Here is a 24142-nt window from a genome sequence, read left to right on the forward strand (position 1 = left end):
TTCTTCAGCCTTGTTCACATGCCACAAAATACTATGACAGCTTACTATTGGGACCTTTGTTGCACGAAGCTACCTATTTAATCCCCTCTTGCCACTTATTTAGTACACACAAACTGTGGTGGATTACTGCGGCTGATGTGAAGGAGTCTTTGTGTTTTCCATGTTGTTGTATAATACAGATTGTGTAGTTTCTCCTCCGTTAAAACATTTTTTTTTTTTTTAAATATGTCTTGAAATACTTTGTATTGGACACTAATTATATTTGAATTGAGAGAAAAATACACCAATGAAATATTCTTACACTGGTGAGATACAAAAGTAATTCATTTCATACCCTTCATTGAACACCAATTAAATTATAATTACATAAGAAATATTCCTACAAGATCTGTCCTTGATTTGTGTTTGAATTATCAGCAGAAATGAGTGAATGACCCGTTTCAGAAGATTTCAAACCAATTTCTTGTTACAAGAGAAATACATAAAATATGCTAATTACATAAGAAATATTCCTATGAGATCTGATGTTTTACTTGATTTTGTGTTTGAATTATCAGCAGAAATTAGTTTCAGAAGATTTCAAACCAATTTCTTGTTACAAGAGAAATACATCAATCTAATATGATAATAAATTTATTTTAGATAAAATGTTCTGTTTTTGTTATCTGCAGAAATTGGTCAACGAGACGTTTCAGAAGATGTGGTTCACCCCGATGCCGAATCAGAACAAGAACCTGCTGCTTCAGAGAGCTCTGAACATCATTGAAGTGGTAGCAGCAAGTAAAGATACAGGCTATGATTGGCTAGAACAACTCCTTACAAATGTAAGTAGATTGGTGACAACAGAGCCATCTATACACAGAGTTTGGCCAACTTGGTTTCACTGGGTCACAACATGGCGTATATTCTTTTGTTTTGTGCTTGCCAAACAAAGCAGTGGTCGTCATGTTGTGACCAACTCAAACCGGGTTGGCCAAACTCTGTGTATAGATGGCTCTGGGTGACAATTATTAAACTATGTAAATTGTATGCTGATATTGCATGATTCATAGTGGTTCTGTGGAGGTGTTGTGGTATAGTGGTTTATTCACTTGACTTCTCAATCTCAAGGGTTTAAGGTTCGAATCCCATCTTTTGGAAAGTCATTAATCCACAAAATTGCCACTCTCCCCGAAGTGTTACAGAGGTACCTGGGCAGAATTATTCCTTGAAATCAGGTCTGAGAATTTCCTGATTGGTTTTCTTATATATTTTTTTCCCCTGATTTTTTTGTTGTTGATAAAAAAAAAAAATCCTCCAAAAATTGCTAGTCCCTGAGATCAATGTAAATCCGGTTTAAAATCAGATGGGTGAGGTGCTGTTTTTTCATGGCCATTAAAACAGTTTAGAGGATTACAAAAGTACAATTATTGACTGCTCTTTACCTGTTCATATCAAATTTAGAGTCGAATATAAATATATTATAAGCACTTTCGACGAACCAAAATGGATTGCATTTCTTGCATCATGTTAAAGCTCTTTCACTAGACAATCTGAACAAATTTTCCCCCATCTTTCTCTGCTGCAGCTCCTGAAAAGTGAGGTGGACGCCCACTACAAGCCAGTACAGAAGGCGTGTATGCAGGTGACCGACTGCCTGGTGGAGCACGTGCTTCGGCTGGAGAGGGGCTCCGCCGAGGTTTCGGAGGAGGGCAAGGCCAACAGCAGGAGACTGGTCTCGTGTCTCCAGACCCTGTATCTCTTCAGCAAGGTCAAGCCGACGCTGATGGTGGCTCACGCAACCACTCTTCAACCCTACCTCAGTACAAAAGTGGCAGTGAGTATTTAGTTAGCTGTCTCTGCGGTTGTTGATGAATATGAAGATTTAGACAACATGTCTACTTGTAACTAGGGCTTCAAGGCTAATTTTTCATGGGAGCCTGGATTGCAATTTTAGTGGTCTTTAGTTTTCTGGAGTGATTCTTTTTTTTTTAGGCCAGGGTGTCCTGGACCCATGTTTAGCATCAAGCCCTGATAAAACAAACAGATTACACTTAGCTATGAAATCTTTACCCAAGAGCAGAATCACTGAGATGTGTCTAGATTTAACATGCTTATCCCCCCTCCCCCTTCCCTACACACAAACAACATTTTTGAGTTGCCCACCTGAACGGATTTATACCTTAAAAAGAGAATTCTGAGCTCATATTGGCTGCCACAATATCAAAGTGTTTTGGAAGGGCACAGAATGCTATTATAATCATCATCATAATTATGATAATCGCCACCATCACCACCACCATCATCATCCTTATCATTATCTCTATCATCATCATCATCATCCTAGACGGCACGTGAAACGATGGTGATCTCCAATGTTGCCAAGATCATAGAGATGGTTGTACCTCTGATGGACCATCCTAGTGAAGTGTTTCTGGCCAGCCTGGAAGAAGACATGATGAGGCTCATCCTCAAACATGGACAAATGGTGAGAAAATAACACGTTTTCTTATGAATACTGTAAGTAAGATAAAAATCTTTAACAACAAAGAAACTTTGAAAATTGTAAGAAATCTCTGTTTTTAGTGAGGTTTTTGCAAGATAAATCCGTCCGTAATCTGAACCCTGTACAAAATTGATGAAAATCTGCATTTTACAAAGTTCATGAAAATATGCATGAATGAGTTGCAGTTTTAAATATGGCCTCAAATGTTTTGATATACCTATAATGATAGAAAGCAATTCCCTGTAAGTTTGCCATTTAAATAAATCATACATTTAGTTTTGATCTTTTATCAATTTTGTTTGATGGACATTCATTCTTATTATTGTCGTCTAGATTGACCATCTAGATTCATTAGTTACGCATATCCCCCATCCAAGATCATGCCCTTTAAAAATCTATGTTTAATAATTTTAACTTTCATGTTTATTTATCTTTTCTTGAAACAGGTGCTTCAGAGTTGTGTGAGTTGTCTAGGGGCAATAGTCAACAGGGTGACTCACAACTACAGACTAGTCAGAGACTGCTTTCAAAAGTACTTTAGTAAGTGTTCTCTGTGTAAAGACTCCGCATCATTACATTACTTTCTCCAAGGGAAGAACTGAAAAAACTTGAGAATTAAAGTTGTATGAAGGAACAGCTTATTGTACTTAAATGAAGTTAATAAAGTAACTAGGCCCGAGTCAAAACAGATTTGACTCTTAAAGCCAGAGTCAGGTTGTCTTGAACTATTTGGAGTCCAATGCCCCAATGTATTTCAACATGTGGGACTACACTATAGATTTGTACAGATTTTGTACATAAATCTTGGCATGTGCAGGTTAGAATATAATTCACTTTTTAAACAAGGTGAATCTTGTACCATAATTCTTTTTCATTCTCCAATAAAAGATATTTGTATTTGTTCATGTGAGGCTATTAATAGGTGGACTCCTGTTTCTTAAAGCCCATTTTGCTTTCAAAATATTGAATTTCTATTGAGTCTTCTTCTTCCTGTCCCAAACGTGTAGTCACGTAATTAATGAGTATAATTCAATCATAATTTTACCATGATTTTAATGTCATTTGATTTCTTCTCTTTTGTGGAACAGCCATTCTAGCCAAGATGAAGACAGACCATGACTCAACTTCGGACAGCCCTATCAGCAAGAACAAGCCAGTCTTACTCAGGTCTCTCTTCACCGTCGGTCTCTTCTGCAAACACTTTGATTTCGATGCAGGGCTCAAGCACTCCAAATCGTCACCCAAGGTGAGTTATATTCAGATTCTAGCTTTTAGAAGAATTAACATGAGCGGTGCATTTGCTCACTGTCTTGAGGTTAAGAATTCAGCAATATGTTAGACATCTTTACTTCAAAAGTATCATGTTACCTGATATTTGGTTTGAAATTCTATCCTGATATTCTAACCCATTACTTAACCTTGACTCTAACCCAAAACTCTGAACTAAAATCTAACCTAAAACCTAATTGCGACCCTAACTCTAGTCCTATGTATGTGACTAAATGAAGCCTGGAACAACTGTCCTAGAAGCACAACAGTTTGATTCACCTTATCGACTTGCTTCTTATTGATTGGAAAATGTTCATGTAGTCGTAATGGTTCTACAGTGGACAAGCTGGATAATGAATACATTTCCCTTCATGCTTTGTCATCCCCAGATACCGGTGAGGGACAGGGTGTTTGACGTCCTGCTCTACTTCTGCAACCGGGAGGATGAAGACATCAAGCTGAAGGCTCTGAGCGGCCTGGGGTTCCTGTGCAATCGCCATGCAGACTTCATGCTGACCACTGAAGTCAAAGATCTCTACTGGAAGATCCTCACAGATCCTGACATATCGGTCAAGCAATTGTGCCTAGTGAGTCTCTTCTCTCCATCTAAATTTATAGTTGTCCATGTTTATTAATTCTTTATTTCCCAAATTTACCTTCAGCTTATACTTTCCACTGATTTCTAGATTTCTGTTGTAATGTTAATGCTAAATGAAATCCAATGACCTCTACTGAAAAGTCCTCACAGATCCTAACATATCGGTCAAGCAATTGTGCCTAGTGAGTCTCTTCTCTCCCTGACAATTTATAGTTGTCCGTGCTTGTTATCTCTCTATTTGCCATATTTTCTTTTGGAGCGAACGGTTCCAGTATCTACTTTCCACTTCTTTTGAGATTTCTGTTGTAAAGATAATGCTCAATGTAATCAAACAGTTTTTGTGCAGCTCAATTAGAGTGGATATTGATTGGTTGAACGTCAATTGTTTTCCATAGTTTTAGCACTCGTGACATGTGAAGGGTTGAATAAGTTCACTACTTTCTTTCCTTTTGTAAACCCCAATATTGGTTACTGTGTGAAGTGCACTACATCAGTGTCTTGCATCAGTTAACTAGTTGTTTCTAGCAAATGATTTGTTTTCTGAAAAAGTTTGAAATCCTTAAAATTTAGATTCTATTATTCATTATTCATTCATTACTATTCAGATCGTTATCATTTGACATGTTTGAATGTTCACATCAAATGCTATTGCAAATACTTCCACAATCAGATACATGTAGTTGTCAAATCGTGTAGTGTGCTGTGAGCTTAATTTGTGCTATACCCTTCTTGCATTCAATTATCCTCCCTTTACCCTACCCAGGGCTGTGACATCACCCCAAAAAAGCTGGGCCTTGTAGATAACGTTAAATTGCCATTCATCATTCATTTGTATAAGGTTGCTGATGTAGTTTGTCATTTCTAGTATTCTATTTCATATTCTTTCAGGTGGTGAGAAATCTTCACTTATATCTCGTAGAAGAGGATGAGAGGATGAGACAAGCAGATGCAGAATGTAAGTTCCTCTCATTTGACATGACCACATTCCTTATTCATTTCATTTGGAATGGATTCTATTAAGCCTCACTCACACCTGGGTCCCGTTTCTTAAAACTTGATATCAATAACAAGTTACAATAACTGTTATTCTTAAGCTACTAAAATTGTGGCATCTGATTGGCTGAGAGGCTTTGTGAGAACAAGTCTGTCATAGAAATTTAGCTTTTGCTATTGAAAACAAGTTTTATGAAACACGACCCTGATGTGTTAAACTTTCTCAAGAGTCTTTTTATGTAATTTTTTTTTTTCTTCTACTGATATGAGAGTATTTGATAAATCCGATCCACAGAGTATTCGGTACAGCGCCTTTTTCTTGCAGTAACAAAGCGCGTCTATAAGGAGCCTAAAACTGTGTATTGTGACAAATCTATTGCTGATACAATCGGTGATGTAGTATAGAACTTGGAAGTAGAGATACTACCGCTTTTTACACATTTCATTTCATTGTAAAAAGGGTACGAAATAAAGCACATTTTTTATGCTGGAAATTGAGACCTGAATCATTGGTTTGCGAGGATGTCATTTGAATGTTAAAAGATTACTTTCTGAATTCTGTCTTTTGCTCTTCAGTCAATAAAAGTCTTTATTTCGTATTATCTGTTCTCAGGGAAAGCACATGCCAAAGAGGAAGACCTGAAGGAGATGGGTGATGTACAATCTGGGTAAGTAAACAACTTTACCTCTAGAAACTCATTTTGTGTAGGGAGTGTATGCTCTTTGATGATGATGATGGTGGTGGTGGTGGTGAAGATGATATTGATGATGGTGGTGTTGATGTTGATGATAATGATGATGATGAAAGTGATGTTGATGAGGATGATGATGGTCATGGTGGTGGTCATGGTGATGATTCAAGTGATGGTGGTCGTGTTGATGGTGGCTATGTGGTGATTATAATAATAGGCCTTTTCATGTAAAATGGGGCAAAATGCTTATTTGTAGAAATTAGAAATGTATTCTACTAGGAACAGTCACATACCATTGGAAAGTTTAAAACATGTACAGTTCAAAAAGTTCCTTGAGACCATGTCTATATTGATAAATAATGATGGTAATGAAAATGTGTAACATTGTTTATCCCCATCTACAGAATGAGCAGCTCTGTAATGCAGATGTACCTGAAGCAAGTGATGGAATGCATGCTACACAAGCAATCCATGGTCAGGATGGCATCGTTACAGGTCATCGTTCTAACGCTAGGACAGGGTCTAGTTCATCCTGTTCAGGTAACTACCTCTAGTTTACTTTCAAGCATGGATGCATTCAGTTTTTTCCGCATTCAGATCCTGCCAATTCTCTGTTTCTGGCTTCATAGTATACCAAATGTATAAGGCTCCAATTTGTCATTGTTTATTTTCAGGTGAATTGTTGTGTTTTTTCTTTGCGGTGTAGTGATTTTCGAGCATATCTTTTCATTTTGTTTGTAACTTCTAATCCAAACAACTCCATAATCAACATTTGATCAGCAATGAAAAAGTAATTTTGACAACTTTTCTAAAAATGCCATGCTTATTTCAAGAACAATTGTTACATGAACAAGCAATTTAACCTTTTGCACAATTTCAATACATTAACACAAATTTGTACGATTTCACTTAAAAATACATTTTCATTTCAAATAATTAGTCAACCGATTTTAACGTTTTCTTCCAACCCAGTGTGTACCTTACCTTGTTGCCATGGGGAGTGACCCAGAGTCTGCCATCAGAGTGAAAGCTGACCAGCAGTTGACACACATAGACAGAAGATATCCAGGCTTCATACAGGCAAGTAGAGCACTGTTTTGACTTGTTATCTCTCACAATGACTTTGAGAATGATAATGATGATAGCGGTAACAATGAAAGTGACAATGATAACGATAATAACACTGACAGTGACATTTACAACGAAAATGAAGAAAACAATGTCATTGACAATGATGATAACTGTGACATTGTCAATGATGGTAACAGTGACGTTTAAAATGACAGTGATGATTAGAATGACAGTGATATTGACAATGATTGTGATGCTGACAATCAATGGGGGTCTTGCAATATCTTGCGAGACCATGTATATCGTCTGGGTTTGTAATGCCTGTTGGATCTCTCCCCTTGCTCTCTCTGTAGATGAAGGCCTTGGCAGGTCTGAAGATGGCCTACAAACTCCAGGAGCTGCTCAACTCTGAGACAGAAGAGTACATCCGTGGTATGAGGGAGACGGACAACCATCACTATGCCCTCTGCAGTCATCTCTATTCAATGATCAGGTCCAACAGGTCACATCGGAGAGCCATTCTTCTCAGTCTACTCAGTCTCTTTGATGAGCATGTGGTGAGTTCAGACAATCATATTAATTCAACTTAAGGTCATAAGTTCATGAACTTGTATTTTCTACGACAGATATGATATGTGTGCACTTGAGTAAAGGCCTGTGAACTACACATCTGCAATGATTCATACATACATACATCATCAATAGTGATCTGTCAGTTTATGACAGATTCAATGACCCAATCAGAATTCTACATCAAGTCTCTCTCCAAGTACCTCGGTCTTGAGCCATCCATTTCAGCGTTTTATATCATGTTGCTCCACATTCTGCGATTAAATCATCTAGAAAGCCTTTAAGAAGTCTTCCCCTCATTTCTTCTGTCTCTCTCGTTTGAAGCACCCGTTTGTCATGAGCTCGATGCAACACCAAGTTCGAAACTCTGTCCTTCCAAGACACACCTATTGTGATGAAATTGACAATATAAAGCATATTAAGATTGAATGGAATATCAATTGTGAAGGGAGGCAACAGGAAAGCTTTCCTTACCTTTTAAAACATTTATAGATGGTGTATTCTACATGTTTATGGATAAATTTGTCATCATCTTCAATGGAATTTAACCAAAAAAATTAATAACCAACTTTTGTCAGTTTATATTTGCTTAACTGTTCAATTCCTGCTGTTAGTAATATTTTGTGGTATGTGCTTTCTTTTAAGGGGTCTATTTTGATAGTCGAGCATGAGAAGACTTTGGTGCCAGTTGGGATAATCACAGTTGTTAAGACCAACAAAATTCCTTACATCTCTCTTGTATGTTCTTTTGTTGTGTAGAAAAGTGACCTGAAGCTGCTGGTGTTTGTGGCTGACAACCTGTCATCTTTCCCATACGCAGCACAAGATGAACCTCTCTTCATTATGCATCACATAGAAATCATAGTCTCTGTATCAGGAGCAAACTTACTACAGTCTTTCAAAGATGTAAGTAATAATCACTATTTCCGTATTATTTCTCTCTCTCTCTCTTTGATTGTTGATTGTTGGTTTTTTGATGCTTCTTTGACAAGAATTTATTGCACCAAGACATTATGATGTATGCAATGAGAACATCTGTGAGGCAAGAGTCTTGCATACTTGACGATAAAGAGAAGCGTTGTATCCTAAAATATAAAAATAAATCAATTCTCCAGGACTCCATCCTTCCATTTGTGATTGTTTTTATGCCTCCGTTACGAAGTAGCCGGAGGCATTATGTTTTCGGGTTGTCCGTCCGTCCGTACGTCCGTCCGTCCGTACGTCCCGTTCTCGTGATCGCGTTATCTGAAGAACCGATTGATGGATTCCTGCCAAACTTTAGTCATGTATGTATCTTGCAGAGCCGATGAACTGATTAGATTTTGGGGTCACGAGGTCAAAGGTCAAAGGTCACAGGGCTCATTATGTATGCAAAAACAGCTCGTGATCGCGTTATCTAAAGAACCGATAGATGGATTCCTGCCAAACTTTAGTCATGTATGTATCTTGCAGAGCCGATGAACTGATTAGATTTTGGGGTCACGAGGTCAAAGGTCAAAGGTCACAGGGCTCATTATGTATGCAAAAACAGCTCGTGATCGCGTTATCTCAAGAACCGATTGATGGATTCCTGCCAAACTTTGGTCATGTATGTATCTTGCAGAGCGGATGAACTGATTAGATCTTGGGGTCACGAGATGAAAGGTCAAAGGTCACAGGGCTCATTATGTATGCAAAAACAGCTTGTGATCGCGTTATCTCAAGAACCGATTGATGGATTCCTGCCAAACTTAGGTCATGTATGTTACTTGCAGAGCCGATGAACTGATTAGATTTTGGGGTCATGAGGTCAAGGTCAAAGGTCATGCGGCTCATTATGTATGCAAAAATAGCTTGCGATCGCATTATCATTAGAACAGATTGATGGACTCCTGCCAAACTTAGATCATGTATGTATCTTGCAGAGCCAATGAACTGAGTAGATTCTTGGGTCATGAGGTCAAAGGTCAAAGGTCATGGGCTCATTATGTATGCAAAAATAGCTTGTGAACGCATTCTCATTAGAACTGACAGATGGATTACTATTTAACTCAGGACATCTTGCAGAGCCAATGAACTGAGTAGATTTTAGGGTCATGAGGTCAAAGATCAAAGGGTCATATATGTATATAATGGATTACAATTGAAATTGATTTGAAAAATTTCTTCTGTTTTGGTTTGTAAAATTGCTCCATGACGGAGGCATCATTTTCGACTGCGCGCAGTCGAAGTTCCATCTAGTTTATTTTATGATTTATTTTTTTCAGAGCTTTTCTCGCAACCAGCCATCCAGACCGCCCTCAAGATCATCTCAGAATTCAGATTCAGCCAAACCAGCCAGTAGGGCGATCTTTGAAGATGATGATGAGGACGATGCTGAAAACCTCATCGGTAAGTTCATGCCTCTCAGCAGGCTTGGTTTAACCCTTGGTGCAAGCTAAGTGAAACATGGCCATTTGGCCTCCCAGGGAGAGGTTTGTGAAGACCAAAGCGATTTTACACTTCTGATAATATGCTACCAATTGTTACGATTGTCGGTAACCTCGTCTTTGTCATTTTGGGTTGGGAACTTTTTTTCTGAAATTCTCCCACCCTTGGTCTTGGTTATGTTTTTATACGCTTATAAGAGGAGGCACGATAACTCAGTTGGTAGAGCAGTGGTCTGGTTACTAACAAGTATTTATGCTTTCTCAGCAGTTGAGTAAAATAACCACTAATTCTACATCTGTTCTACCTTATACGCTTATAAGAACCATACCTTATGATTTCTTTGATTTTGACCTGGGATCTTAACTCCTACTGAACCGTTGATTTCACTAGTAAGTTTTTGTCTGATAAGTAATGACTTGAGATTTAAATACATCTAATAGGATGTGATAGGTAGGATGCGACCGTCATTGTTGGTCAAACAGTTTTTGAGCGTCAAGAAACGCCTGGCTGGAATGCTCCCCAGGGAGTGTAGATCCAATGACTGGGGTAATAAAAGCAAAATATTATTACATCAGTTAACTTGTCAAACAAATTAAATCATCTTTTTGTTCCTTGCAGAGCGAATCCCAGAAGAACCCACCCAGCTACTGGAGTGCTGTGTAGCGTCTCAGGCCGTCATCATGCTACTGGTACTCAAGCAGCATCTCAAAGACCTCTATGGATTCAGGGACAAGTAAGTAAAAGACCAAGTCAGAAGTGAAAAATGAAATAGATGAATTATATTTTAACAGAAGCTTTTAACTCGTAGATTACAATATAAGTTATAGGCTATTTTAGTGTCTCTCAGAGGAGTAACAGCTCTCTGAAAACTTAAAATCTGAAGCTTTGAGAATCAGAAGCTGTCAACCTAAAAACTAGCTATCAACTAACCAGATAGCAAGGAGTGTTCTGTTATGGAACAGGACAAGAATAAATTTCCCTCTCAAGGGCTGATCTTTTGAAGTCTTCAGGTAATAACTGCTTTACTTAAGACCTGTCAGTTATAAAAATCCAGTCTATAGAGCTAATGATTTGCTATTGATAGATTTTTCTTTTAGTGTGTAAATGTTTCCTGAAACAATCATATTTTTCAAAGAGAAAATGAAAAGCCGGGAATAAAAATACAGGCCAAAGACTTATGTTGACTTGCTGTATGAACAAAACAAAAATCAAATCGTTATCCATGCCCATTCCTTTGTAAATCCCCTCACAGCACAATACACAGATACTCGCCGACGGAGGCAGCCAAGGTGTACGAGAAGGCCGTGAGTAGGAAGTCCTTGGTTCACTTCAACCCTGCCAGAGCCCTGGATCTCCTCAGGACGGGCCAGCCTAAAGGACCTCTCAGTGAGCAAGAGAAGAGGGACATCGTGGAGGAGTACTTAGATGTAAGTGCCCACTTTCTTTTTCAGTATTGAAGTTTTTAAAATGGTTTAGGTTTTGTTAACCACCTAAAATCAGATTCATGAGGCATTCTCCGGCGACAATTGCTCTGCAGTTAATTTCTAACTCTTAATTTCTAACACTTACTACATGATATTAATTAAACTCAATCCTGAACCCAACACTGCCTTACTGTAACAGTGGCTTATCCCAAGAGCTGTCATGTTTCCAGTGTCTCTTTTCAGAGTTTTCGGAGTTCGTAAATGGTATTTTTTCCATATACCAATGTATTCAAACATTTCTGTTTCAATATCACTTTATTAATAAAGAAAGTAATGGTATATAATGTACAATTTTATAGATACATCAACAACAAAGAGAGGAAGTCCAGGTCATGTTCTATTATTATTATTATTATTAACAATTCAGGGCTAATGCATCACATTATTTATGATAGAATACATGATAGACAAGTCGTCTGTTCAGGGTCACAAGGGTGCTAAGTCCATGTTAAAGTAATATGGATCAATGCCATTGTGGCTCTATACAGACAACGTTACATGAATGTGAGATACATGTATAAAATTTAGAAACAATATGTGTGACTAACTTATAAGAAACATCATAAGGACTGATAAGTTTTTGTTTTACCTGTAAATGAGATACAGTCTAATGCTATTAATCTGCTACTATGATTCCTTGATACAGTTCAAGCAGCTGATGGAACTGATGGACGACAGTGAGGATGAAGAGGAGGATGGAGCTAAACCAAAGGCTGGATCAGGACCGGGTACTCCAGTCCGGAACCAGGTAGGCCTCTTCTTCCAAAATCGTTGATACTTCAATCACATTACAAGCAAGAACATTCTTGACATTATGGTGATTCTTTGCTTGGACCATGAGGACAATATCAGCTTCAGATCCCCTACAACTATTTTGTCCATCCTTTCTTGTCTTGTCTAGTATCTGTGTGTCTCTATTCTTGTGACAATGTTTGTTTTGTCTTATAATGTGCTCCAGTTTCCCCCTAACTTGATGCAATGGAATGAAATTGATGGGAAATGGTTTTGTAGACAATGTACATAGCAATGCCAGGTGGAAACATAAATCAGTGGTCGATCGGTGGTATTTTTTGTTTGGTGGGATAAAATTTGTTAATTGTAGGTGGGACACATTTCAACTATTCAGAATTATCTCTAAATAGTTTTGTATGTAGCAGTTCTTCTCTATAACACACATATGTTCATATATTTACTAGTCATTTACATGTAGGTCTTCAAGTGTGAAAATGACCATGATGAAAACTTAACCGCAGAATTCTGCGCAACGGATAAGTACACTGTATTTTGGGGTGGGGTAGGGTACGGGGTACAAGTAAGGTTAGAGTTATGGATATGGTTTGGTGTTTGGAGATGTTATCAGGATTGGGTTTAGAATTTAGATTACTTGACAGATGGGCTATTCTGCAGTTCCAATTATCAAATGACCATGATGAGAACCAAGTCAATTTAACTGCAGAATTCCGCACCCTGTTTAATACACTGTATTTGGGTGAAGGGTAGGGTCAGGGATACAAGTATGGTTGGAGTTAAGGTTATGGTTTGGGGTTTAAGATGTTATCAGGGTTAGGGTTTAGAATTAAAATTACTTGTGAGATGGGCATTTCTGCAGTTGTTCCAATTATCAAAATCAAAACCCCAAGTCAAATCAGGGACCCGTTTTACAAAGCCTTTTTTCTATGACAAATTACAAAAATCATTGACGAAGCTGCTGTTAACCAATCAGAAGCAAGGATTTCAGTAGCTTATAACAAAAACTATCATTCGGCACTGATGACAAGTTTTGTGAAATACCCCCTAGATCAAATCAAATCACTTCTTGTTTTTCCTCTTGACAGGCTGGTGAGGATGGTGAGGTTAAGGAAGAAGTTAAAGAGGAAGGAACCAATCACAATGGTGCCGCCGGGGCTACACCAGCAGGAGGAGGAGGGCTCGTGTCGACGAGCCCAGCAGCAGCCAGGAAGACGCCTGAACCACCCCACATCCCTCCCAGTAGGATGAGGCAAGTGAGGAAACATTCTGCAGAAGATGACGAATCCTCAGAGGAAAGCATACCATCACCAGTACCTGTTGCCAAGGTAGGATGATAATACAGTGAAACCTGTGTATTGTTTGTTTGTTTATTTGTTTTATTTCCGAAAATCATCATAAAAAACAACACAATATAACAAAATCAAAGACTTATATAACAATAATAGAATGATAAAATGGTTTAATAGTCCATTTCAGAGCCATTAATCTAATGGCTCTGTTCTTCCATGGAGTAAAAAAAGACCACTCAAGGTTGTGTTGTGGACTTTATGTATAGGTTCCTTCAATTCACAAAAAAATCGGTGTTCAAGGGGAAACATAAAATGTCGCTCTTAGATGGATGATCTTTCTATTTTGGTGGTCATTGACATTAAGTATGTTTGATTGTAGGTACCTTTGTATAACACTTAATACTATATTTCTAAGCATCATATATCTATTATTAAACAGTCATTAAATCCTCAATATAGCCATAGTGCCCTCTTTCAAATGGGCAATATGAATATTCTCAGGTAATGCATTCCAATATCCCCCTCAAAACTATTCAATCATAGATATTGTACACTGGCTGTCATAGGATATGAACCCTTTTGTTATCCAAATCGTTTATTATGAAGGACATCTGTGGTTATGATTTTTAAAAAAATATGAACAAAGTGATTAAACCTTGTTAATATTCACATTAACTGAAACCATGTGCTCCATGGCATAACATGCAATAAGGACGACTGGCTTGAGTTTATTCATACATGCCAACTGTTCAGATTAAAGAGGAACATTCCTCTTTTTGGGAGAAGATAATTATCATTTTAATGCAGGTGTTCCTCTTCCTGTACAAATTTGTCTGTAGTATTGAATAGGAGAGTTAGGATTGTTCCTCTTTTTTTTTTAAATAGCATAATTTGTACAGATTTCTGATTTTCAAATGTTGGCATGTATGTATTATGACTCTTCGTTGTGATGATTCATTATGGTTTGAATACGTGAAAGGTTATTTTCTGTCGTTATGAGAATATAATTGTTATACACTGAAACCTGCGTATAAAGACCGCTCAAGGGAGACATGAAAAGTGGTCTTTATGTATAGGTTTCAATGAAGAACCATATTCAAGGGAAACAAAAATGCAGTCTATAAGATATTGTATATAAGATTTGTAATGCACCAAGTTTATCTAAAAGTAAATGCTCATGTCATTTCGCGAGTGGATTCTTGTAATTTATTCAGTTTGTTGTATAATATCAGGGGGGTGTTTCACAAAGATCCTTAGTTGGACTGAAAAATTATGGAGAGCCATTTGTAGCCTTTAAAAAATATATATTAAAAGGTGAAAACTAAAGTATTTCAGACTTTTTATTAATTCCACATCAAGAACATGAAATATCCTTGAAAAAAGAAAATATGAATTCATGATTTGGAACAACATTTTATGCCTTTTAAAATATCTTTTACAAAATATTTTCAAAGGTGCTAGCGGCTTTCCATAATTGTTAAGTCCATTTTAGAGATCAACTTAGGATCTTTGTGAAACACCCCCCAGTACTTGTAAAAAACCATTGCCTATGTTTATACTTCTCCCATCAGCCACGAGCGAGGTCACGAACACCAGCAAGAAGTAGAAGCCGGCAAGGAGGAGGAAGGGGAGGAGCGAGTGCAAAGAAAGCAAAGCCACAGAAGAAACGCAGGAGAAGAATATCCTTTGACAAACACCAGCATTCACCATAATGGCTCTTCTGCGTAGGAGATGTCTGTTTAAATACTTTTTAAAATGTTGATTTATCCTGTAATGTATCAAGTTTGATTATTTTTTGTTAAAGAGATGTCTCCTCACATAGAGCAAAAATTTAATTTACAGAATTGTTATTCAGGAAAATGAATCATGTCTCGCCTGTCTAGCGGGATGAAGATATGGGCACTGCTATTCTGATGGAGTAAATAAAGTAAAGTAAAATTATGTATGTATAATGATGATGATGGTGATGACTGATACATTAAATAAATCATTAAGTAAAGTAAAATATTGTGAAAGTAAGTAATCTTAATTAAGTAAGAAAATTGTTTAATTGCACACGCAAAAATGTTCTCTATGACTTCCTTAACTCCCTCTCCTTACATTGAATCCAGTGACGAAGACGACGATGACGAGGAGGAAGACTCTGGGGACCCAGACTGGTAAATCATCACATCTTCAGGAGGAAGCTGAGTGATGAGATCGGTAACCTGCCCCAACTCTGGATGTAGACGTATTATGTCCTGGATTTATGGACTTCAGAGGAAGTCGTATTTCTATTGATGTCCCATATGCTTTCAACAATGGTGTTTCAGTTCATCTCTGAGGGTTCAACGTACTACAATGTTAAGGAACAAAACTTTATTCTTTCTCTCTCTCTCTCTCTCTTCCTCTCTCTCTCTCTCTCTCTCTCTCTTTTTTTCTCTATCTCTCTATTTCTCTCTCTCCCCCTCTCTCTCTCTCTCATTACTCTCTGCTATTGAATTATATTTCGTAGCAGACAGTCAATCGAAATATTCAAATATGATAAGACAGAACTTTCTCACATTTTTCTTTACTTACTTTAACTTGGTTTTGAAGAAATATTCAAAATATATTGAAAACTTTGTATTGCTGTGATTATCATAAAGCAAAAACAACAAGGCCTATCTTTACTGCTTTCCATTTCAAGAAGAATTATAAAAATGTAGGATTTTTCTCCAACGTTCTTCAGAAAATTGTTGGGAACAAAGATTTTTCTGTCACATGCGATTATCTTTTTGTGATATGAAGTGCATAATGAAGGCAGACAAGAAATTTGTTCTATCGGAAATTAGATACTTGCATTGCTAAAAAAATTGTCACCTTGATTAGACTTCTATAAAAAATTTACATAGCTTTTTTCTGTTATGATTTCAAAATCCATGGCTTTGTTTTGGCTGTATCTGTTTATATGGAAGGAAGATGATTCATTGTCCCTTTATTTTTGAAAAAATGCATTATTTTTTTGAGTAGATTAATGTTGCAGTTCGTCTTGGAATCGAAGGAACTGACTGCAAAGAATAATTTGCGCTACAGTGTCTGACATGGTCCATATTATACTTACGGTCAGTCCAAGAAAGTAAATGATTAGCTGGTTTCATTCATTGCAGCACTCTTAATACGTTGAAGATGAAATATGTAACTCTTTATCTCTAACTTTGTTTTGGATATTATTTGTTGTATTGCATGAGAGTCTGTATTGCTTGTGTTTTATTTTACTTAGCCGTTATTACATGGTGCTTTCTGATCAATCCAAAACATTCCCAATTAGTGTGGACTTCAAGACCAATCTCTGCAAGTTGATGTTTCATTCGGACACGTTTTGTGTCCCCCTATTTTAATCAAATGAAAAGTAATGCATTCTTTTCGACTACTTCACGAATAGTATCGTTATTTTATTTGGCACAGACAAAATCAAGAAAACACTGAATACAAAGACATCAGTAAAGGTTGAAGTGAGTCACTTGGATGCTGGGAAAAGATTTTTTAAAAGATGAAGAGCACATAAAACTTTGTTTCAACATTTTCTCTTTGAAACAATGAATATATTTATAATTGAATACATGGGAGAAAAAAAAGGACAGTGGTAGTGTTCTGAAGAAAGAAAAAAACCTTAATATATAAAGTTTCTACTTCACATCTCAACTTTTGTGATGGAATGGGAGCCTTTCTTTGTCTCTGCCAAACAGTTTTCCCAGCTTCAGGAATAAACAATGGTAATTCAATTGTGGAATTTAACATATGACCAATATTTGCAATGTTACCTTTTATTGCGTTTCTTGAATTCGTTGTTTTCACAGTCTCAAATAAGAATAACAGACTAGGAACAGCCTTAAGATTTAAATGATGGTCTCATGAATTTATTTATTATGAATGATTTTGGAAAACAAACCATATTCAATTTGCAAAATAATATATTTATGAGATTATGATGGACATGAGTAAAATTGAGAAATCTTATTCAAGTGTTATCATATTTTTGTACAAGAAAGTAATTTATGAGATTTACAGATTTTGTCTAGGTGTCCGCTAATGGTGAAATTACCAATACAAATGCTGAAGACAAATTTTATGATGCGTTTTCATATCGTGATGGAAAAGGAAGGGGAAGACATGTGTCTAATCACTCTGAACTAGGCAAAGGTTTTGCGTACACATTTGTGCTGTTTATCTCAGTTATGTCCAAAACCAATAAATCTCAATGAAAATTGGTTGGTTGTGAAATTCACAGACAATTTATCCTCGTGGTTTGTATTCAGGAAAGGGTAGTAGCTCAAGTCCCAGGGGCCGTAATCAATTCAGAAGGCAGATTAAGCAAGTATTTTACTTAGCATTTGGCTTGGCTAAGTAAAATGTCTTAAATCTTATTCAGATTATATCTAAGCTTTTTACTTTTGCAAGCCGACTTTTAGGCAAAATACTCACTGATAAGCATTGTGACATGGTCGATGAAAAAGTGATTAAGTGTATACATTTGGTTCTTTAGATTTGTAGAGTGCCAAAAGTTCACCTCATCTCATAAACCATAATTCTGTAGCTAAATCCCAGTTACACCGCCAGAATGACAACAAAAAGACCAGGTCATAGATTACTTGTAGGATATTCTTTAAGGTACAACGTCATCATAAGAACTGAATAAAGAAAGGATTTTTTTTGGCACCAGTGTCTTGTAATATTTGTTCATTCAAAAAGAAAATCAAAATTATCGATAGGTTCCAAAGATATGTAGAGTTGCGCTGTATGTTAAATCAACATGCATTTTCTTGTAAATTGATTGTATAAAGAAAAAAAACTGTAAAAAGGAGAGTTAAAAGTGTACAAATTGGGATTTATTTATATCCTATTTGTGATCAAGTTAGATATATGTGCTATTGATAGACAGTTGATTTTTATCATCGGGCCAAGTGTGGGTATTTATTGGGAAAGCACAATGATTTTTTAAAAACTTGTTGATTCGATTACTCGTTCTGTAAATAGCCAGGTTGTACATAAAGACAAAGGTTTTTGTAGTACTTCCAAGTAAATACTTTTGTTCCCTTTTTTTCACTGTCTGTAATTAAACTTGTTCTAAAGAAGGTCATTTTGTTGGTAGTTGGACTGAAAAGAAAGATTCAGTTGAAATGTTATTAAAAGCATGTTATTTACGTGTTACTAAATCAAAGTGTCATTGAGTCTTATTTTGTATTTGGGTGGTGTATGAAGGATGGTATGACCATGGGCTCTCACCTCTGGTGACAAATTTCTATCCTTAACCAAGTTCCTAACTTCACCCCTTGATCCAGCATTATATCAAATTACCCTAACCTAACTCTGAATTTAACCTTAACCCAAATCACAGCCCTGATGCTAACCCTATATTTTTGACAAATTAAAGCCCTGAGCATAATCTATGCATGGTCACCTAGTGATATGCTGGTATTAGAGTCAAATACTTTATTACATGTATTCACTTACTATGTCTACCGGGTATCTGTCTTTCTGTTTCTTTCTCTTTCCATGAATTTCTATAGCTACATGTATGTACATTTATCTGTTGCTTTCTCTTTTTCTCCCTCTCTCATTTCTCTTCTTTATCTCTCTCCATTGGTCTCCATTCTTTTTTTGATAAATTGATTTGATTATAATTTTCCATGTAAATCAAATTTCCTCATGAATACAAAAAATATAAATACAAAATAATAATCGGCTCGATTCTAGTTTGAACAATGACTACCTTTATTACATCGCATCATAATTAAACAAATGTTAAAGCAATTACAAGGCTGTACATTTTTTTTTCTTTTAAACGACAAGATATTTTCATTAGCGAAACTGTTGGAAACTGATACAAAGATGTACAAAAGATGACGGGTTAAATGAATGTACAGCCAGAAATATTGAGGGTTGCTCAACCGTATCCGGACAACTACTACACCATGGACATCCACCCTGGATTATCACCCCCAGCCAACTACCCCCTAGGGCAACCACCCTCTAGGACGACTACCCCCAGGACAACTATTCCCTGGACAACTACCCCCGGACAACTACCCCCTAGGATAGTTGTCCAGGAGCTAGTCGTCCTAGAGGATGGTTGTCGAAGGGGGTAGTTGTCCAGGGGGTAGTCGTCCTAGAGGATGGTTGCCCTAGGGGGTAGTTGGCTGGGTGTGGTTATCTGGGGTGGATGTCCAGGGAAGAAGGTGTCCTAGAACCTTGTTCAACACATGCTCCGACCACAAGTGCCCCAAGGTCAATATCCTACGCTAACTGAATTCTTAACTTAATTGGGTCAGATTAAACTCTAAACCGAGGGTAAGAGGACACTTTTTTTTTTTTTTGGTCTCTCAGAATTTGAAAATTTGACATTTTGCTTCGTCGGGGGGGGGGGGGGGGAGGGGGGGGGGGGTAAGGTCAGCTTTTTTAGGTTAGTCATGGGATTTTTTTTTTTTTTTTTTTGGTCCTACCTAACAACACGGAATGTATTCCATTCACTTTCTGATGATTGAACTACAATTATTTATAACAAGTGAATGAAATAATTTGTAACGAGGGACATAACAAAGATTTGTGCATTAAATTTGGTTACATTACGAACATGAGAGAGAGAGGGGGAGAAAGAGAGAGAGAGAGAGAGAGAGTGAGGGAGTGAGAGAGAGAAAGAGAGAGAGAGAGAAAGAGGGAGAGAGAGAACAACAACAACAACGTTTGTCACAAATAAACTATGTACAGGATGTAAATGTACAACACATATTGAGTAATCACCACGACAAAAACAAAAGTCCTAACAGAGAAGGAGTATGCTATAGCTAGGCTTGCTCGACATCTGTGCTATCAAGTATCAACACACAGATAGTAAATTTCAGCATAATATACATACAAATACATAGCGAGTTTTTTCTATTACCTCATGTCAAACAGGTAAAGACATAATGTATTATTTGTTGTTAACATAATTATGATCATAACTGAGCGAGTCCAGTTGTTGGGTTATTATGATAAACCAAATTTAACCCTCTTCTATCAATAGAATGAAGAATTTCAGAGCTGATGTTGGATACATTGCATCTGAAGGAGGGAATAATTATTTAGATTTAAAAATGTATGTATGGTTTGTTTTGACCTGGATTAAGCATATTTGAGTTACTAAATAAAGTTGGAGGGTATTTTTTTTATAACTTCCAGAGCAAAATACAAATTTCAATAACCTTGTGTATCACTAATTGAAATACAGTCATGTGCGAACGTGACAATGGCATATTCCGAGTATAATTTTTATTGACAATACAAATTGCTTTCTTTGTGACGGCATATAGGCGTCATAAATGAAACCTACAATCAAGAACGTTGCTATAACATGGTGACAATGCTGATTACTATGGCGGAAAATAACACGTCCAGGCGCTAGCTCCGTAATCCCTCATCTGTTGAAATAGGTAAGTTTTACCTTTTCATTTCAAAGTGTGTTTTTGTACTACGTCGTTTTGTGAACTATTGCAGAGAAACGCAATCGAGTCCATCGACGGCCTTCCCTCAGAATCCGCACCGGTAAACGTCGCGACCGTTGATGCTTTGCGCAGGTCTGAAGTTGTTCTGCAGCAATATGGGTGTCTCAGTACGGTAAACATAGGCGTGGCGGGTTGTCTCGAAAACACCACGCAATGCAGACATCTGGAAGAAGAGGGAAAAACAAAGATGTGAGGAATGAGACTAGAGACAGAGATAACAAGGGGCTATTGTTGTAATTAAATACTGGAAGGGGGCATAGGAGTAGTTGCCAATTGTCCCTCCCTCCCATCAAAGGGCCTGCGAAAAGAAAAAAAATGAAATGAACTTTCCTAGCTCCCTCCTCATTTCGAACTACAGAGAGAGAGAGAGAGGAGAAAAAAGTGACCGATACATAATAGGCCTAGAGAGATGCATGGGGAGAGAGAGAGAGAGAGAGAGAGAAACACAGAGAAAGATATAGAGGAAACACAGAGAAAGGAGTAGTCCGAAAGAGAAAGATAGAAAAACCTCGATCCGCCCCTGATTTGTTATCAGTTCAGCTATAATACCCTTGGTCAAATGTAGCTCGCGGGTTACAATCAACATTTTTGTTGCTGCCCGATTAACACATTTCATCGTGTGACATTGCGATCATAAAATTCATTTAACTTTGAATTGTCATCATTTTAGAGCGCGCCCTCTCTTACCTGTTCCCGAGATATTGTGATTGGTTGTTTTAAGACTGTCCACGTGACTACCTCATAGCATGGGGGCGTGGTTAAGGAGCCGATGTAACGGTAGAACTGGCTTCGATTCTTAGGGAAAAGCTCGGTGAGTCGAATAGGTTCGGTCACAAGTTGTGATTCGTCTAAAGTTTTGTGAAAAAAGGATTAATGAAAATAATGTTTAAAGCCTATCTGCACTAGTTTGGCCAGGAGGGATAAGACCTCCGCGCATAGTCACTGACAGGTGTTTATCTCATCAAATCAGCTCTCAATTAACATTAGAAAAAGGGGACCTTGGGGGACCAACGGTCACCGATTAGACATTGTTTGCTATATAGAGGGCGTAAGTAGCTATAAGTAGTGCAGTGGAGCTTTCAAAGAATGAACCGACTAAATCATTGCAAGATGTCTGGCATTCGTTGCTCCGTATGTAGTTTATGGCGAATTAGCCTAAAAACGATAAAAGCAGGTGAAATAAGTAAAAACAATAAAGTCGTATTTTACATTTGAGAAAAGCTTATGAAAATTTTGCTGTGTTTTTTGCCGAAGAAAATATTGAATGGCGTTGGTCAAACGTCCCCACACCTTCTACAGCTAGGCTATCCCCTTAACTTGTGATTGTAACAATGAAACCATCAAATTTGTTTTAAATCATTCCAATCAGTCTAATTGTGTAAAGAGAATAACATATACAAATTTACTTTACCTTTAAATTTGATTTCTTTTAGGTGTTTCACTAGTTTTTCAAAAGCTTCGTTCTTCTCACCGATCTTCGAGGGAAAAAAATACAAAGTGAAATAATTACAGAATCACAGAATCACAGAGGGCTACGTGATCGAGGTATTAACATGGTTAAGGATTACGAAGCAGGAGGGGGGCCGGGGGGGGGGGGGGGGTAAATGATTTCATAACAAGACAACAGTTCTGAAATACATTGAAATGATTCTTATTACCAAGGAGTTTGAAGAGCTGGAGTCCCAGTCGGCAACAAATAATTTCAAGCAGTTGCCGTTTTCTAAGGTTGCACAATAAAATCTACAGGTGTGCTGTTACTTTTGATGTCCGAGGTTCGAAGCCGCCAACATCATTGGAAAGCTTGAGTAGTGATTTTTTTTATTTCACAAAGGAATATCCTTAATGTTTTACTCTTTGTTTGAACTAACAAGAGAAAAATTGAACAGAAACTGATAAAATATGAATACGAAAGCCTAATGTGTCAAGACATTTGCTTACATTGTATAATAACAATTTTAATTTTAATTTTACAATCCTAAAACCTGCAATTTGACACTTTTCCGATTACTTCCGGCACACGAAAATAAAAAAGTGAATTTGTTCAAGTACAATAATCTTTATGATATCAGATTAATATTTGAGGAAATTTTGCTCCATTTCCTTTCGCTTGCCTCCTGTAAAGGTAAGCACTGTGTACTGCTCGTATTATAGGGAGCATTACCTTGTTTTGATACAAGCAGAACAATCAGTCTAACAGATCTAAAGAAATTGGACAATTATTGAGAAATTTAGAACTTTTTGGTGACATGAAACATGGAAAACTATTAAAAACTGTTAAAGAAATCACCACTGTAGGTACTGACCTCGATGAAGACACCGATTGCTGCTACCCCGCCTGGTGTATGAAAGATACTATCTCCTATTAACGACTGCTCGTGGTGAACAATATGCATCTATTCAAAACGAAAGTCAAAATAGTGAAGGAATATTAATCAAAATACATCCAACACATGTTTACAGACAAATATTATCAAAGGAATAATAATTATATACATTTTCGAAGCGGGTGGATAGCATCTGAAAAAAAAACTTCTTTAAAAGACAAAATAAATTTGCCAAGGTCGACATTCTCATTGAATAACGCTGTTGTGGATCTGTATAATTATTGATAGCTGTAGAATACATATCATAATAATAATTCATGTAACGCCTTTTTCACTGGATACAAAGTAATTGCTTTCGAAATGATCTTATCCGACCAGGCATGCGAGTTTACCTCTGCGGGATATTTTCTGCGGTCCAGGACATGTTCGGATCCCTGCTCGTTGGAGAAACCCCAGTGGAAGTGCACTTGGTCAGCTACATAGGTGCCCCCAAGTCCTCCTCCACGGATCGTATAGTTGCCCTCCAACATAAGCTCCACTTGAGAAAGAGATTAAAATTGTAATTTCTTTAATAATCACTCTTTAAATGGAAATACATTTTATGAATTTATCATTTGATTATTTTTATGTTTGTTATTGTTAATTACAACTGTATATCACCATCTGAAATGAAATTAAATTCATTGATTTGATTGCTGATGCTGTT

At 37.1% G+C, this 24142-nt stretch overlaps 2 protein-coding genes across 2 annotated transcripts in view; one reads left to right on the forward strand and one right to left on the reverse strand.

Annotated features, from left to right (window-relative positions):
- The window catches only part of LOC100893903 (nipped-B-like protein A), a 48317-nt gene extending 29533 nt beyond the window's left edge, over nucleotides 1-18784 (forward strand). Inside the window, 19 exon segments of the mRNA XM_030996962.1 lie at nucleotides 672-824; nucleotides 1568-1816; nucleotides 2327-2467; nucleotides 2932-3025; nucleotides 3574-3731; nucleotides 4144-4341; nucleotides 5241-5307; nucleotides 5959-6013; nucleotides 6442-6577; nucleotides 7010-7117; nucleotides 7462-7665; nucleotides 8438-8584; nucleotides 9925-10048; nucleotides 10706-10820; nucleotides 11340-11514; nucleotides 12218-12319; nucleotides 13407-13646; nucleotides 15182-15289; nucleotides 15711-18784. Coding sequence (XP_030852822.1) covers nucleotides 672-824; nucleotides 1568-1816; nucleotides 2327-2467; nucleotides 2932-3025; nucleotides 3574-3731; nucleotides 4144-4341; nucleotides 5241-5307; nucleotides 5959-6013; nucleotides 6442-6577; nucleotides 7010-7117; nucleotides 7462-7665; nucleotides 8438-8584; nucleotides 9925-10048; nucleotides 10706-10820; nucleotides 11340-11514; nucleotides 12218-12319; nucleotides 13407-13646; nucleotides 15182-15289; nucleotides 15711-15773 — 2637 coding nt within the window. The 3' untranslated portion in view covers nucleotides 15774-18784.
- Nucleotides 18785-20556: 1772 nt separating this feature from the next.
- On the reverse strand, nucleotides 20557-23970 carry LOC100892903 (putative carbonic anhydrase 3). The gene is made up of 5 exons (XM_030995603.1): nucleotides 23829-23970; nucleotides 23416-23505; nucleotides 22524-22587; nucleotides 21800-21960; nucleotides 20557-21275 (listed from the first exon to the last, which is right to left on the reverse strand). Exons 1-5 carry the CDS (start codon nucleotides 23964-23966, stop codon nucleotides 21138-21140), a joined length of 591 nt encoding a protein of 196 aa, XP_030851463.1. The 5' UTR covers nucleotides 23967-23970; the 3' UTR covers nucleotides 20557-21137.
- Nucleotides 23971-24142: the final 172 nt, after the last annotated feature.

This window comes from Strongylocentrotus purpuratus, unplaced genomic scaffold, assembly GCF_000002235.5.
Source record: "Strongylocentrotus purpuratus isolate Spur 01 unplaced genomic scaffold, Spur_5.0 spur5_scaffold_3, whole genome shotgun sequence".
Lineage (NCBI taxonomy): Eukaryota > Metazoa > Echinodermata > Echinoidea > Camarodonta > Strongylocentrotidae > Strongylocentrotus > Strongylocentrotus purpuratus.

Excerpts from the sequence above, each read along its gene's own strand:
- LOC100892903 (XM_030995603.1), bottom strand. The coding sequence starts at position 23,966 with ATGTTGGAGGGCAACTATACGATCCGTGGAGGAGGACTTGGGGGCACC. Across the intron at positions 22,588-23,415 it reads CAATCGGTGTCTTCATCGAG|ATCGGTGAGAAGAACGAAGC; the intron begins GTCAGTACCTAC and ends TTTCCCTCGAAG. Across the intron at positions 21,276-21,799 it reads TCACAATATCTCGGGAACAG|ATGTCTGCATTGCGTGGTGT; the intron begins GTAAGAGAGGGC and ends CTCTTCTTCCAG.